The 14,924-nt window shown below is 47.0% G+C and overlaps 1 protein-coding gene across 1 annotated transcript in view; it reads left to right on the top strand.

The window, feature by feature from the left end:
- The window catches only part of yeats2 (YEATS domain containing 2), a 48,914-nt gene that overhangs the window by 20,617 nt on the left and 13,373 nt on the right, over positions 1 to 14,924 (top strand). The window contains exons 15-21 of the mRNA XM_048247226.1: positions 1,031 to 1,035; positions 1,923 to 2,081; positions 2,861 to 2,976; positions 4,643 to 4,798; positions 8,318 to 8,506; positions 11,663 to 12,041; positions 13,015 to 13,149. Of these exons, the coding sequence (XP_048103183.1) occupies positions 1,031 to 1,035; positions 1,923 to 2,081; positions 2,861 to 2,976; positions 4,643 to 4,798; positions 8,318 to 8,506; positions 11,663 to 12,041; positions 13,015 to 13,149 (1,139 nt within the window). The remainder of the gene's footprint in view (positions 1 to 1,030; positions 1,036 to 1,922; positions 2,082 to 2,860; positions 2,977 to 4,642; positions 4,799 to 8,317; positions 8,507 to 11,662; positions 12,042 to 13,014; positions 13,150 to 14,924) is intronic.

Below are 14,924 nucleotides of genomic sequence, written 5' to 3'. Positions count from 1 at the left end.
TCGCTCACTTACTCACTCACTCACTCACTCACTCCACTCACTCACTCACTCACTCACTCACTCACTCACTCACTCACTCACTCACTCACTCACTCACTCACTCACTCACTCACTCACTCACTCACTCACTCACTCACTCACTCACTCACTCACTCACTCACTCACTCACTCACTCACTCACTCACTCACTCACTCACTCACTCACTCACTCACTCACTCACTCACTCACTCACTCACTCACTCACTCACTCACTCACTCACTCACTCACTCACTCACTCACTCACTCACTCACTCACTCACTCACTCACTCACTCACTCACTCACTCACTCACTCACTCACTCACTCACTCACTCACTCACTCACTCACTCACTCACTCACTCACTCACTCACTCACTCACTCACTCACTCACTCACTCACTCACTCACTCACTCACTCACTCACTCACTCACTCACTCACTCACTCACTCACTCACTCACTCACTCACTCACTCACTCACTCACTCACTCACTCACTCACTCACTCACTCACTCTCCACACACACACACAAGCACACACAGCATGTGGTGGTGTATTCATTTGTGTAGTATGATGTGTGTGTATATTCGTATGAATACTTTTTATATTGGTGAAAGCTATATTAAGCTGTGTGTGTGGGAGGGGTTGAAATTGAATTGAAGTATGTGTGTGTGTGCGTGTGTGTGTGGAGCTGTGTGTGTGTGTGTGTGTGTGCGTGTGTGTGTATTGGGAGGGTGTTAGAGTTATAGGAGTGCTAAAAGTATATTACAGAAACATGACCTCTCTAGCTATGAGTGTCATAAGTAAATTAAGCAGTGTATTTACTGTCAGTGAATGGATAAGGTGGTGTGTGGGTGTGTGTGTGTGTGTGTGATGGCTGAGTGGTGCTGATAGGGATGTGGTGTTAGGAATATTAGATCAGCTGCTGCTGTCTCATTCTCTCTGTTTGATCCTCTATCCCTTTCTTTCTCTCCCTCCCTCCCTCCCTCTCGCTCTTTTCTCTCTCTCAGTGTCTGTATTAGCATAAATAGAGTTTGGAGAAAACAATCTGTACTCCTGTCGTTTTCTTCGATTTAAGAGCAAATATTACCCTTACTCTCTTACAGTAGCACTACAGATAAGCACACCATTTAGGAGGATCACTGTGAAATCTCAGATTTGTGTGGGGTGGGTGGTGTGTGACTGTATGTATGCGGATGTGTGTGTTTGTGTGTGTGTGTGTGTGTGTGTGCGTGTGCGTGTGCGTGTGTGTTTCTGAGTGCAATTTGAAGGTGCTGCCTGTATCCTCTGCTGAGCAGGCAGCAGAGCACTCTTTCTGTAGCTTTGATGAAAACTGTTGAGGTGTTGCACGCTGGGCTCTGCTGTGATTTGTTCTTAATGCAAACAGGCAGTTCTGCTCAACTGCTTCAAGCGCCCGCTCCCCAAACGTTTGACAGGCGCATTAACTTAGCCGTCGCAAGACATTCATCACATCAAGTGTCCCCTGCATTCAACTGTCAAGCACTCACTTGCCAACTAGTCAGTAGAACCGCCCTCCCTGGTTATCAATTATATCTGCTGTTCTATACGGGTGTTATGGTCCTGAGGTCCTGATATGGTTCCTATGATCTGCACACATCTGTAAAATGGTTCCTATGAAAATGATAGCATTAGCATGTAATGCATCAATGAAATACATACTCATTATTAAAGACATGGGATGGGGGACATGTTTGTTTGCTTGGCTGTCTGTTTGTCTGGATGATTTCAGAAAAACTACCAGCCGGATTTTTCATGAAACTTGGGGGAACGGTGTTTGTGCTAGCTTGTCATTCCGTATGTTCCTCCGGTGTTCCCTGTGTGTGTTCTTTGACTTGTGATCTCACGTGGTTCTCTTGTGTCCTGTTTTTCTGTCGCGGTCAGTCATGGCCACCCTGCAGCTGCCAGCCAACAACCTGGCCAACCTAGCCAACCTGCCGCCGGGCACCAAGCTCTACCTGACCACCAACAGCAAGAACCCGTCAGGCAAGGGCAAGCTGCTGCTCATCCCACAGGGAGCTATCCTGCGGGCCTCCAACTCAGGTGAGCGCCTCCACCCCTACCTCACACACAAGCACAGCATGCTACACACACACACACCACACACTCACACACACCACACAGACACACCACACACACACACACACACACACACAAACACACGTAAAAGATAGTCCAAAGTATGTTAGGTATGCCACTTGTGTACACTGTACATTATGAAGTGATAAGATGCACAACATAGAGTCCTCTGGTCCATAATGTGTGTATCAGAGCCATATAAAGGTACCTTTATACGGCTCTGGTGTGTATGTGCAGACTCCCCGGTGTAGGGCTGATGTTAAAGGTAGTCATGTGGATGCAGTGTTATTCTGTGTGGCACACTGACTGACGACTGTGTTCGGAGTGGTCGACATGTTTCCTGTTGTGAAGTCACTGGTGTGCAGTAGGGGGTGAATTAGCGGCCATGCTGTCCCCTTTGCACAGGGAGGGGGTGGGTGTTTGAATAATTGATGACTCTGTAGACTTAGCTGCAGAATGTCAACTCATTTCACTGAACAGGATCATCTGTCTGTTTTCTCTCCTTCTCACGCCTCTCTTGTGTGTCTTGTTTCTTTCCAATGTGCTCTGAATTTTGTTTGTATGCCTCTGTGTATGTGTGGAAGCGTGTGTCTGTGTACGTGTTGATGTTTGTGTAAATATTTGTGTCTGTGTATATCTGTGTTTGTGTTTGCGTTTATGTGATTGCATGTGTGCGGGGGCCTGTGTGTGCATGTCTGTTGGGGCGTGTGTGTGTGTGTGTGTGTGTGTGTGTGTGTGTGCAGGTCAGCAGTCTCAGAGTGCATCCTCGTCAGGCTCTGGCTCGTCACAGAGCTCCTCTGGTAGTTCGTCTGGATCCAGCCTCTCCTACACCTCCTACATCCTCAAACAGACCCCACAGGTGTGTATGAACACACACACCACACACACACACACACACACACCACACACACAAAAGAAAGCCTGTAATTATAATCCGCAAAGCCATTAATGCATTTTATTCTGCAGAGAAGCAGCCACCACACAAGGCCATTGTGGAGAGCAGCCTGTCCCTCAGTACAGCTCACTCTGTAGAGAGGCAGCCCCTCATCTCTAGTGTTGCCTTTAGAGGCATGGAGCCTCAGCCTCCCCTCTATAAGCAACAGAATGGCCCACTTTTCACAGCTTTTCCCCATAGTAAAAAGCCCTCTGTAAAATGTGTCTGGATAATGTAGATTGCTCACCATTTCTCTTTCTCTCTCTCTCTCTCTTTCTTTCTTTCTTTCTTTCTTTCTTTCTTTCTTTCTTTCTTTCTTTCTCTCTGTCTCTCATTAGCTGTCTGTCTTGCTCATCTCACTCATTTACCTCGTTAATTTTGTATGTTGTTATTTTCTCTCTCTCTCTCTCTCTCTCTCTCTCTCTCTCTCTCTCTCCCCTTATTGAAGTTCATTCTCTTGCCCTCCTTTGCGGTCTCATTCATACTCCCATTCTCTCATGAGCTCACGCAGTGTAAGCAGCCTTCCCCATCCGCCTCTTACAGCACACTAAACTTTAAGCAGGCTGTGTTTTGAGAGAGGTGCGTTGGGTAAATGTGTGCTTAAGGGACCTGGTGCCACACCTGTGGCTCTTAATCTGCTGTCAGTGGCGGAAAAAAATCCCGTCGTCAAGGCGACGAGTGTGCCGTGTCTGACAGCGGCACATCTTGTGGCAGCGGAGGGTTTCGCTCCCTCCGTTGGCATTGCCCGGGGCAGGAGAAGGCTGGCAGCGGTAGTGATTTAGGGCTTAATGGGGGCACCCTAATGAGAGTGGCATCGATCGCTGAGCGCAGAGCACCGGTGTGTGGATGCCAACGGGCTGCTAATAAGTGTGTGCGGACCGCCCCTCAGCAGGGCACCAGGGCTCCTCCTCAGCCGTCCATTACTCTGGACTTCAGAGAGATAATGTCACGCCATGCCACACTGTGCCACGCTACTTTATGCCCAGCTATATCCACAACTGCCAGTCTTCATTTGTCACAAGGATTGGCCATCTAGTCACAGACACACTCAGGCATTACTGCTGCCCATCATCACTTTAAGATGGTGTGCATTTGTGTGTTTAGTGTGAACCGGCTGTGGACATGCACATTTAATAAGCCATTTATCATTAATAAACGCCCATTTCGCACGTTTTTCCTGTGTCTGTCTTCGTGACACTGTTCCTTTTACAAAATGTATTTGCACAAGATATCTCGGCTCCTTCCCCTCACATTGTGTTCCATTGTTTTTTTTCCCCACGCTCAAGAGTTTTTCTTGCCACCCATGTCCCACCTTGCTTGTGTTTTCTCTCCACCTTTTCAGTCTCTGTTCTGTAGCTACACCGCTCTTTGTCTGTGCCTGACTTTATTTCTCTGGCCCAGTTCAAATCTATCAGCCTTGCCTGTAGGGTTTTATAGTGTCGGTGGTGTCCTTCTGATGGCTCTATTGACCCATGTTTTCCACCCAGTGACCCCCATAGTCTGCCCTGCTAATGCCAGAGCTGCCAGACGCATTTAAAGCCCCCCCACAGGTTTCTGTATTGACTGAGGGCAATGGCATTGATCTTTCTAGGGCACGTTTCTGGTTGGCCAGCCTGGCGGCTCGGGGAAGCAGAGTTCGTCCAGCTCCTCCACCTCCTCGTCGGGTCACACGGCGTCGGGCACGGGCAGCGGCAACCAGCAGTCCATCCGGGTCACCGCGGGCCAGAAGGCCGCCATCTTGGCTCAGGTATGTAAGAACATACAGTAACAAACGTACCTCTTCTGATCCTGCCTGTGGGAGTTTGTGCTGTGTAGCCGTTGTTCCACCCAGCCCAACCTGGCTATGAGGGCCCTGGGTTCATTACAGAGTGTGATATTATGTATACTGTTATATATTGCCCCCTCCTCCAACTTTTCATCTTATTCTCTTATTAGTTATAAACTCTTACTCACATTTACACACGCATCTAGGGGTTTCATCTTAACATTTCATTCTGTTAAAGGAATTTATGTAGAATTCAGTTCAGCTCAATTCAGTACATTTATTTGGAGCTGATTTCAGTCATTTTGTAGCCAACTGGCTTGGACCCTCTGCAGCGGGGGTTGGAAACTCATCACCGTGCTGCTTAGTTAGAGACGAGGGAGAAGTCCGAAGTGGGAGATTACGACTGAATTGGGCTGTCTCTCTCTCCTGTGCCCTGGGCCTGTGTGAGTGTTGGGTCATCTCTCTCCTGTGCCCTGGGCCTGTGTGAGTGTTGGGTCATCTCTCTCCTGTGCCCTGGGCTTGTGTGAGTGTGGGGCTTAGTGCTTCTGATGAACTGGAGGTCTAACGGGGGGTTGACTGCTTCTAATGAAGGCCTCCCTCTCTCTCTCTCTTTGAACAGCCATTTGGCACCAGATGCCAGGACAATCCCTGCACACATAACTTCAGCTTCCATTGCGTAACGCACTCCCTAACAGTATTAGGGTGGGGAGAGGGGGTGGAAGAAAGAGAGGGGTAATGGGACAAGAGAGAGAGAGAGAGAGTGCGAGCACAAAGTCTTTGTGTCCTTAGTGGCTCTAAGCAGAAACCCTAAATCAAAGCAGAAAGCAATAGTTCTGGCAGGAGATGTGAGCGTGATCAGCTGGCGCGAGGGAGAGGGGGAGGGAATAGTTGATGTGTTCACTTTGGGCGTTTGGGATGAGAATAGTTGATGTGTTCACTTTGGGCGTTTGGGATGATGATGATCCCTTGAGCCTGTGCTGCTGGGGGCTCAGGAGCTCAGGGAGTCATGGAGGCTCCGCTCAGGAGACGCTCAAACACAACATCACATCTCGGCTTCTCCTCCCCGAACCGTTTAACTGCCCCAAAGCGATGAACAGAGGTGTGTGTGTGTGTGTGCGTGTGTCACTATGTGTTTGTCAGTCTCTGTCTGTGGGTTGGGGAGTGTTTCTGTTTCAGTGTGTGTGTGTGTGTGTGTGTGTGTTTGCTTGTTTGTGTGTGTGTGTGTGTGTGTGATTATGGTTGTGTGTGTGTTCTCTGGCAGGCAGACCTGAGAGCACCGGTGTAAGAGCAGTGCCAGCTAAGCTGTGTGATTAGTTTGCCATCATCACAGCTGCCTACCGTCTCTGTCTGAAAAAATCTCACAGTATCAAATCTCTGTCCTCACTAAACTTAGGGGCCATGGATGTGCTTGTGAATAGATCGTGTGTGTGTGTGTGTGTGTTGTCTCTGCTTACCGTGGGTGTGGAGTGCATGTGTATCTATTATTGTTTGTGTCTGTGTAAATGAGCACATACTCCAGTGTGTGTGTATGTGTGTGAGAGAGTGTATATGTCCTGATTATCAGATTAGGGCTAATGACTAAGCCTGGGGCAGAGGTTTTAAGTTTTCGTTTCTGCTAACTCCCTTTTGCTATCCACCCCCTCTCTCTCTCTCAGCGCCTTCATCTAATTTTCTCCACCCTTCTGCCTCTCTTGCACGTCTTGCCTTACCTTTAGCTTTTACTGTGGCTTTGGCTCATTCTGACTCAGGGAGCTGAAAGCTTGTTTTGAGACAAAGAAAGTTTTTCTTTGATGGGGAGATGACCCTTATGGGAATGGGGAAATTGTAGCGTGCGTGTGTGTGTTTCGGAGGGAGGTAAAAGGATGTGTGTGTGTGTGTGTGTGTGTTTTGGAGGGAGATAAAAGGATGTGTGTGTGTGTGTGTTTTGGAGGCAGATAAGAGTGTGTGTGTGTGTGTGCCTTTGTTTTGGAGGCAGGTTTAGAGAGTGTGTGTGTGTGTGCATGTGAGAAAGAGAGAGAGATTTGAGGGACAGCTTAATGGCTGTGTGGTGATTTGTGCACAGCAGTCTCCTATCACTGAGGTCCATACTCCTCTCACAGCCATTAAACAGGGAGTGTCTGCAGAGCACGTCTGTGTATGTGTGTGTGTGTGTGCTGTCTAAGTATTGTAGTGTTTGCGATTCTGTGGATGTGTGTCTCTGGGGCCGTGCACACGACGCCGGTTTTTGTGAAACCGGTGAGGTTTTGTTAACGGTTACGCCTTGTATGTACACGACGCCGGCAGTTTAGGAGACTGAAACCGATAGCTTTTTAAACCGGCTTCCGAAGTGGCAACTTTTGAAACCGCCGGCTAACTTTCGCCGTGTAGACGCCTGTAGGTGCTAAGCCGGCAACTTCATGACGACATAGCTTCACCTCTCAACTCAGCCACGGCACTCGACCTGACATGTTGCTTGTCAAAACAAACCAAACCATTTATTTATCATATTAAAATGTTTTTCTTTCCCCTGTCATGATTTATGTGCACAATGTAGCCTATCAGCCTTTAGTGGCTAAGTTAGAAGCACACGTTAGCTTAACTTAGTGAAACATTAGCTTACTGCATGTTAGTGTTTTCTCCAGTGGTGCTCAGACCTAATGCAATCGCATTAGGCTAAGCATTTGAAATTTCACATAGCAGTCACATACCTTGAAAACGAACTTTATTAGTTTAACAGTTGAATTGAAAACCGAATTGTCTGTAGTCTCCTTATTTCATGCGACTGCTTAACCAGAGCACTTATTAGACATTCTCTGGCTTAACAAACTGTTTCAACAATATTTTCTTCTACGCGATTCACGCGAATTTATCGTGAAGCTTCTGCACAGCGGCGCCATCGACTGGTCTGGCATATGCACTACAGCACATTTAGCCGGTTACACCTCTGTGTGTACACGCGAGGTTTTTTCTTGCCGGGGTCGTTAAAGGTGTGAAAGCGGTAAGAGAAAATCCACCCGGCGGTGTCGTGTAAACGGCCTCTCTGTCTGCTGTCTAGGTTTGTCTGTGTGTGTTTGTGCATATGCGTGCATTTGCCCGTGGGAGGGTGAGGGTAGGGGCTACATCTGTTTATTTCTCTGTGTTGGTGTTTTCATGACAGTATGAGAGGGGGCCATCAGTGTGTCAGATTGTGTGCTTTCTCTCTCTCTCTCTCTCTCTCTCTCTCTCTCTTTCTCTCTCTCTTTCTTTCTCTCTCTCTCTCTCTCTCTCTTTCTCTCTCTGGCTCGCTCACTCTCTTACTCTTTTACTTTACTAATGCCTTGGCTGTCAAAACAATCCTTCTTGAATCTGTGTGTGTGTGTGTGTTAGCCATACATCACTGTCTGGGTTTAGGGTTCCCCTGGATTAACTGCCTGCCTGGCACTGAACCTCTGATGCTGCTGGGATTGATTGATCATTCGTTGCGCACCACTTCCCCTGTTGCATTTTTACACTTCCTGTGTTTTGATTTGGTGTGACTGACAGGTGGTGGGCGGGTCGCAGGCATCACAGTTGAAGCTGTCGGACGGCTCGGTGAAGACGGTGACGGCCTCTGCCGCCACTCACCTGTCCAAGCCGGGCACTACCACCCTGAGGATGGCGGGGGGAGTCATCACAGCCACCAGCACCATGCCGGGCACCCCCGCCTCAGCTGCTACCACTCCCACACAACACGTGAGTCACCTCCCTCTGTGTGTGTGTAAATATATAAATCATGATAACTATATTGGTCTTAAATATTGCTCCAGTTAGGTATGTGTGTGTGTGTGTGTGTGTGTGTGTGTGTGTGTGTGTGTGTGTGTGTGTGTGTGAGATTGTGTGTAAATGTTAAAATGGTAAATCCATGAATAGACGGACATGGGAACTGATTGTGATATGATATAACAGGTCTATTATATATAGGAAAGAAGTCCTTACTTCTGCAGGGTGTCATATCCATGTGTAATCTCTTGGGTTGGAGATCACTTGGGGGGAGAGCCCAGATGCAGGACAGTGCTGGCCTTGGGGGAGGGGGGGGAGGGAGGGAGGGAGGGAGGCCTAGTGGGCATCAGCAGAGACAGGAAGTGAACCTCATGTGTGGCGTTGTTGCTGCTTGTGAACACTGTCCATCTGTGTTCCATGTGGAGCGTGTGTGGAACAGCTGGTCTGCTCAAGCTGTGCTGTGGCTGTTCCTCTCACATCAGTGTCTGTGTCACACTCATTGTGTTGTTACATGGCAGACCTGTGCTCTCTCTCTCTCTCTCTCTCTCTCTCTCTCTCTCTCTCTCTCTCTCTCTCTCTCTCTCTCTCTCTCTTCACTTTTCTAGAATTGAAAGGCTCTCTTGTAAACCCTCCTCACTTGGTGATAGCAGTAGCTCTTTCTCTCTCTGTGTGTGCTGAGTGATTTCTCTTTCTCTGTTTCTCTCTCTCGCTTCCTCATACCGGTCACATACACTTTGTGGTTATATGGATGAAGTGTGTTTGTGTGTCAACAAACTGGTGTGCCTCCATTTAGTCATGCCAAAGTTGATTGAACTGTCTTGGGGAGATGCTAATCAATGGCTTTTCTGTGCTTGTCAGTGGCTTACCAAAACATAACAGTTAGCAATCTTGATGGAATGTTGCAACAACAGCATTTAAGAAGTCTGGTTGAAGAGGAAATAGATTTTTGCTTTGATGATGGCGGCTGTGATTCCTGTCTGTGTGATCCTCAGTTAGTTGTGGTTCATTCATCTTTTTTCCGAAGAGGTTAACTACTGTTTACCACTGAACCCATTAGCGCTACAGAAGTGTAGTGTGTTAAAAGACGTGTCGCCAGTCACACTTCTGGAGAATTGTTGATGATTGTGTTGTTGTCATTTTTCTTGGCTCATTCCATGTCAATTCAACCAGGGCCCACGCACTTAGGTCTCAAAAAATTCTGAAAAAATGACCAGGTGTACCTATGTTACCCAGGAGACGCACTGTAAAAATACTTTTTCCAGGCACTGTAGTAACTGTGTTTCTACTTATAATAACATAAATTAAGAGCCTATGTTTAGCACAAATATGTCTTCTGAAGGCCTAAACAGAGCCCAGCCAAAAACTCCAATAACATTTGGTCAACTTTGAGGGACAGCTATGACCATGCAGGATCATCCAGACCAAACGTGTCGAGGCCGAACAAAATTGACACCCCCCTCCCCCGGTAAAACTGGCTGTATCTTGGAAAGTATTGATCTTACATAAAAGTAATTTTACAGTGTGTCTCCTGGGTAACATAGACACACCTGTTAATTTTTTCCGATTTTTTTGGGCCCTGGTTGAATTGACGTGGCTCAGTACTGAGGGCACACACACACACCAGCAGTCCTTGGCTCAAGCAGTTCCATGACCCCCTTCTTACCCATACGGAACCTACCATCCTTTAAATTTCAAGGATGTAAGTCGGTGCCTGTGTGCACTCCTACCATGTCTCCGCTTACTGTATCTGAACAGCAGTTTAGTACAAGTTGGGAAGTACCAGGTTGTCCTTTACATAAACACTCACACTCACTCGCACACTCATACTCTAGTGCACTTATTGCATTACTGGACGGTAATTAATTAGTGTTTGGTCGTCAGACTGACATCCATTAATTGCTGTGAAATGTTGATACTCTATCTTTTACTAGTCCTATGCATAATAAATAGTGGCTGTGATTGAATAGTGGTTTGATGCACAGGAAATTAAGGTCTCTGTGGTTTCTGTGGGGTATGTGTGCAGGGGTGGATGGACTTCTACAGAAACTGATTCCAAAAGCTGAAGTAGGTTCACCTGCAGTGGTAGCATTTCCACACACAACCTGGACTGTTTTCCCCACTACACAGTGATGATGAACCCAATGACATTTCACCGTGTTGCTGCAGTACCATAATGCTGCAATCAGGATTGCTGTGTGTGTGTGATTCAGTGTGTGTGTGTGTGTGTGTTTGTGGGGGGGGGGAGTTGGTGCTGTCCTCCAGTACCTCTCCATTTTAAAGGTCAACTCCCCAATACACTCACACTCACACAGACACACACCTACACACACACACACCCTCCTCTTTCCATCTGATCCTCAGTCCGGAAATACAGCTTTTAGGAGCCGATCATTAACTGTGCTGCCGAAACTCATTTACATTTTGTCGGCACAACTTTGCAAATGCACTTGGACCAGCTCGATAAGCCTCCGCTCTTAATCACAATTAAGGGCCGTTATTGCAAAGGCTACACACACAGGTGACGGGGCATGTCTGAATGTCCGTGCGTGCTTTGTTTGAGTGTGTGTGAGTGTGAGTGTGAGTGAGTGTGAGTGTGAGTGAGTGTGAGTGTGTGTGTGTGAGTGTGTGAGTGTGTGTGTGTGTGAGTGTGTGTTTTTGTCTGTGTATAAACTTGTGGTTGGTGTGTGTACCTTTGCCGCAGTGTGTTGTCACAGCAGATGGCAACACCGGGAGACCAGTATGCCACTAAGATGCTGTGGGCTGGCATGCTCTCTCACACGTCCACTGCAGGGCCTTAATGCCTCAGCTCTCATTCACACTCACACACACACACACACACACACACACACCACAGAGACTTACACTTTCATTGGCTCACTCATGCATGAACAAGCACATTTTCATTAATACTCTTTGCACATATGCTTGCATGGGACCTATGGCAAAATCACATGCCGCTATACATCTCTTGGTATAATCTGTTTACATTCACGCCTAACATGACGTGTTTCTGTGCACTGCATCTTTTATTTGTCACATATTTCTTGGTTTTGATATTCAATGTGTTTTGTTTTTTAGTCAGCGATAGACTACTGGGCTAACAAACTTTTCTTGCCCTTCTCTCTCCAGACTGCAGATGGCGCCAGTGTGCCCTCCTCCCCCGCCCCCTACTCCTCCTCTTCCTCCTCTTCCTCCTCATCCGGGGCCAAACCCGTATCCCAGCACCCTCTGCTCGTGGCAGCCAATCAGGCGGCAGTCATCAACGCAGCCAAGAACGCCAGCAATGCAGCCGCCGCCGCAGCTGCCACTGCATCTAAAACCCCCTCGGGCACCATGATGACCGTCGCCAAGAGCATGGCCGCCAACATGCCGGTCATCAGCCTGGGCAAGGGGGCAGGCCCGGCGGTGGTGAGCGTGCCCAAGAGCGCCAGCCCTTCGCTGGTCACTGCAACGTCACTGGTGGGCAGTAGTGGCACCGTCAGCGGTAAGGCAGCTGCCGCTCTCTCAGGTAACTATGGAGACCAGAGGTGCACTCACATTCTTTGAACAGAGGTGAACATTTGCGGTTCACAGCAAACTCGAGGCAAACAGAAAAATATTCGTCTCCTATATCTATAACTTATACAATTGTATTACTATTTTATTTCATATAATTTAAATGTCAGTACAAATCAACACTCCTGTATTGCAATTCGGGTGTACCCTGAGCCTGAAAAAGGTTAAAGTTAAAGTTTACTAGTATTTAGCAGACAATTTTAACTAAACATATTTGAGAATCGAACCTGGGCCTCCACCACTCTGCAAAAGTTCTGAGCAGATCTGCTCTGGCCACAAAAGGCACTTACTGTGTAGTCTGGCTCCAGCTCTTGTGAATGTGGTCAACCAGTTGTGGCTTCATCTCTTCAGAATGAAAGTGCACGACACTGTACTTCTGTCCGTCCATTAGTCCAGTCTTTGATGTTGGGTCCCGTGCCTGGCCCTGCCCTCACCCTCCCCTCATGTGCTGTAGTGGAAAAGTGGCAGCCATGTTGTAGGATGGCAGGTCTATTGTTATTGCATGCACACTTCCCTGTTGGCAGATGAATAGGATGGCATGTTAAAGATGTATCTGCCCTTGAGTGCACTGCTGAACCAAAGCACTGTGCATTTCTGAGCATTGCTGGCTGGTGTGTGTGTGTGCGTGATTATAGATAAATGTGTATGCTTGCCTGTGTGTGTGATTATATACAGTATACGTGTGTGTGTGTGTGTCTGTGTGTGCGTGCGTGCGTGTGTGCGCTTGCCTGTGTGTGTGTGTGTGTGTGTGCCTGTGCCTGTATGCTTATATATATATATATATATATATATATATATATATATATATATATATATATATATATATATATATATATATATATATATATATAAATAATATATATGTATATGTGGTTGTCCATGTACATATGTGTATTGCACTTAGTCTGTGTGTGTGTCCTTCCCAGGCATGCTGAAGCTGCATGCGGGCCAACCCAGTGCGCAGCAGACTGTGCTCACCATCCCTGCCAACCAGCTGAAGCAGCTGAGCGTGGGCACGGGCGCTGGGGGACTCCAGACCATCCTCATGCCTGTGGGCAAAGGTACCCGCTCACCTCCATGCTCTGCCGCACACACACACACACACACACACATGCCTCCACAATCTTTCAGGATGCAGAAATACATACTTTCACGCACACGCGCACACATATACACGCACACACACCTCTACACAAACACACTGCAGTTCCACACACTAGCACACACACTTCTCTCCTCTTAAATGCCTCCTCTCTTTTCAGCACTCAATCGCAAACCTAGATTTTGGCAAGAAGAGACCTTGATTTTGAAGTTTTATGAAGTTTTCTCAGGCGTTTGAGATGACTCAGTTTCATCACAGTCAATCCTAGTGTATGAGGGGATGAGGTAATGTGCTCTGTTTTGTCTTAAATAAACTGTACTGAGTTTCGGTTTACAGCTTCTAGCTACTCAACCTGAAATAATAAACCTTGGAAACAGAAACAGCCACCCCTTAGCACCGATAACACTTGCTATATTGTCGTCTCTTTGCAACACTATTGGTGATGTGCAGGTTTGGTCAGGCCACCCTTCGGTCACTAGTCGGATTCCCTAACCAGTAGTCCACAGATTGTTTCCTAATCATTGCTGTAAGAAATAGTTAGATAGATAGATAAATAGATATAACTTTACAAGATAAGCAAGCTAACATGTCAGAGTTAACTATCTTACATTAGCATTGCGTAACGTTGATAACATTGTCAAACCGAGTTGTCAAGCAGGTGCCATGTTGGGGGCAGGGGCAATGAGCTTTCCTCATCGGAGATGAGGCAGAAGGAGTAGAGATGCATAATTAGCTGTTTCAAGTCAATGAAGGGATTTTTTCTTGGGGAAAAAAAAACATGGATATATATCTTTCAGAAACTAAGTTGAGGTTTTAGGGGTTAATCGATGGCTGGAGTGCATCTTTAAAATTAATTTGAAGATGATTGCCAAAAGCAGTTGTTCATCAGAAGATGCTTTAAGTGGGAAATTGTTTTATAATGTTTTAAGCATATTTTTCCATGTCCTAATAGTCTGTTCTGAGCGGATGTTCCGAGAAGAATTCAGTGTCAGTGACTCGTACTCGCCTGCGTCCCAGCCAGGACAGGATTGCAGTCCCTAATTTAATTTGGCACACACAGCAACCTGTGTATAAATACCTCTGAAGAAGTCATGGAGGCCCACAGAATATAGAGCAGGAAACACGGGGCTACATGTTTTTTGTTTAGTCTCTGACATGCAGTAAAGATCTCTGGTGGTTCAGACCCAGCCAACAAGGTTCTTATTGTTTTGGTTTTATTTGTCCATCATGAAGAGAGAGATGTATATCACACACACACACACACACACACACACACACACACACACACACACACACACACCTACACACACCTACTCCACACATCTTCTCCAGTGGACTCCCATCAGTTTCCCGTGGTCCAGTGTCTTCTCTAGGTTTACTGTTGCTCTGATAGAGAGGTGAGAGCGTAGTTTACCAGTTCAGGACCGTTTGTACTGCTAGATGTGCATTGCATACTTTGTGTATGATGATTCATGTATTGCAACCATAGACTGTACTTTTAGCCAACTTATGTATGGTTTCCTGACAAAGTGATGTAGTCAGATCTGGCCATGGGAAGGTGGAGAGGAGACGTCAATGTGTGCGTGTGCGTGTTGTATGTTTCTGTGTCTGTCTGAGAGAGTGTGTGTGCTAGTGCTTTTCTGTCCTCCTGAATGTGTGGTTGTGTCTCTGTGTACTTGTAAGGCTGTGTGTGTGTGCTTGTGTTTCTGTGCAAGTGATTTCTGCTGAGTCTGA

Source organism: Alosa alosa, chromosome 1, assembly GCF_017589495.1.
Source record: "Alosa alosa isolate M-15738 ecotype Scorff River chromosome 1, AALO_Geno_1.1, whole genome shotgun sequence".
NCBI lineage: Eukaryota > Metazoa > Chordata > Actinopteri > Clupeiformes > Clupeidae > Alosa > Alosa alosa.
This window is presented reverse-complemented; position numbering and strand designations above follow the sequence as displayed.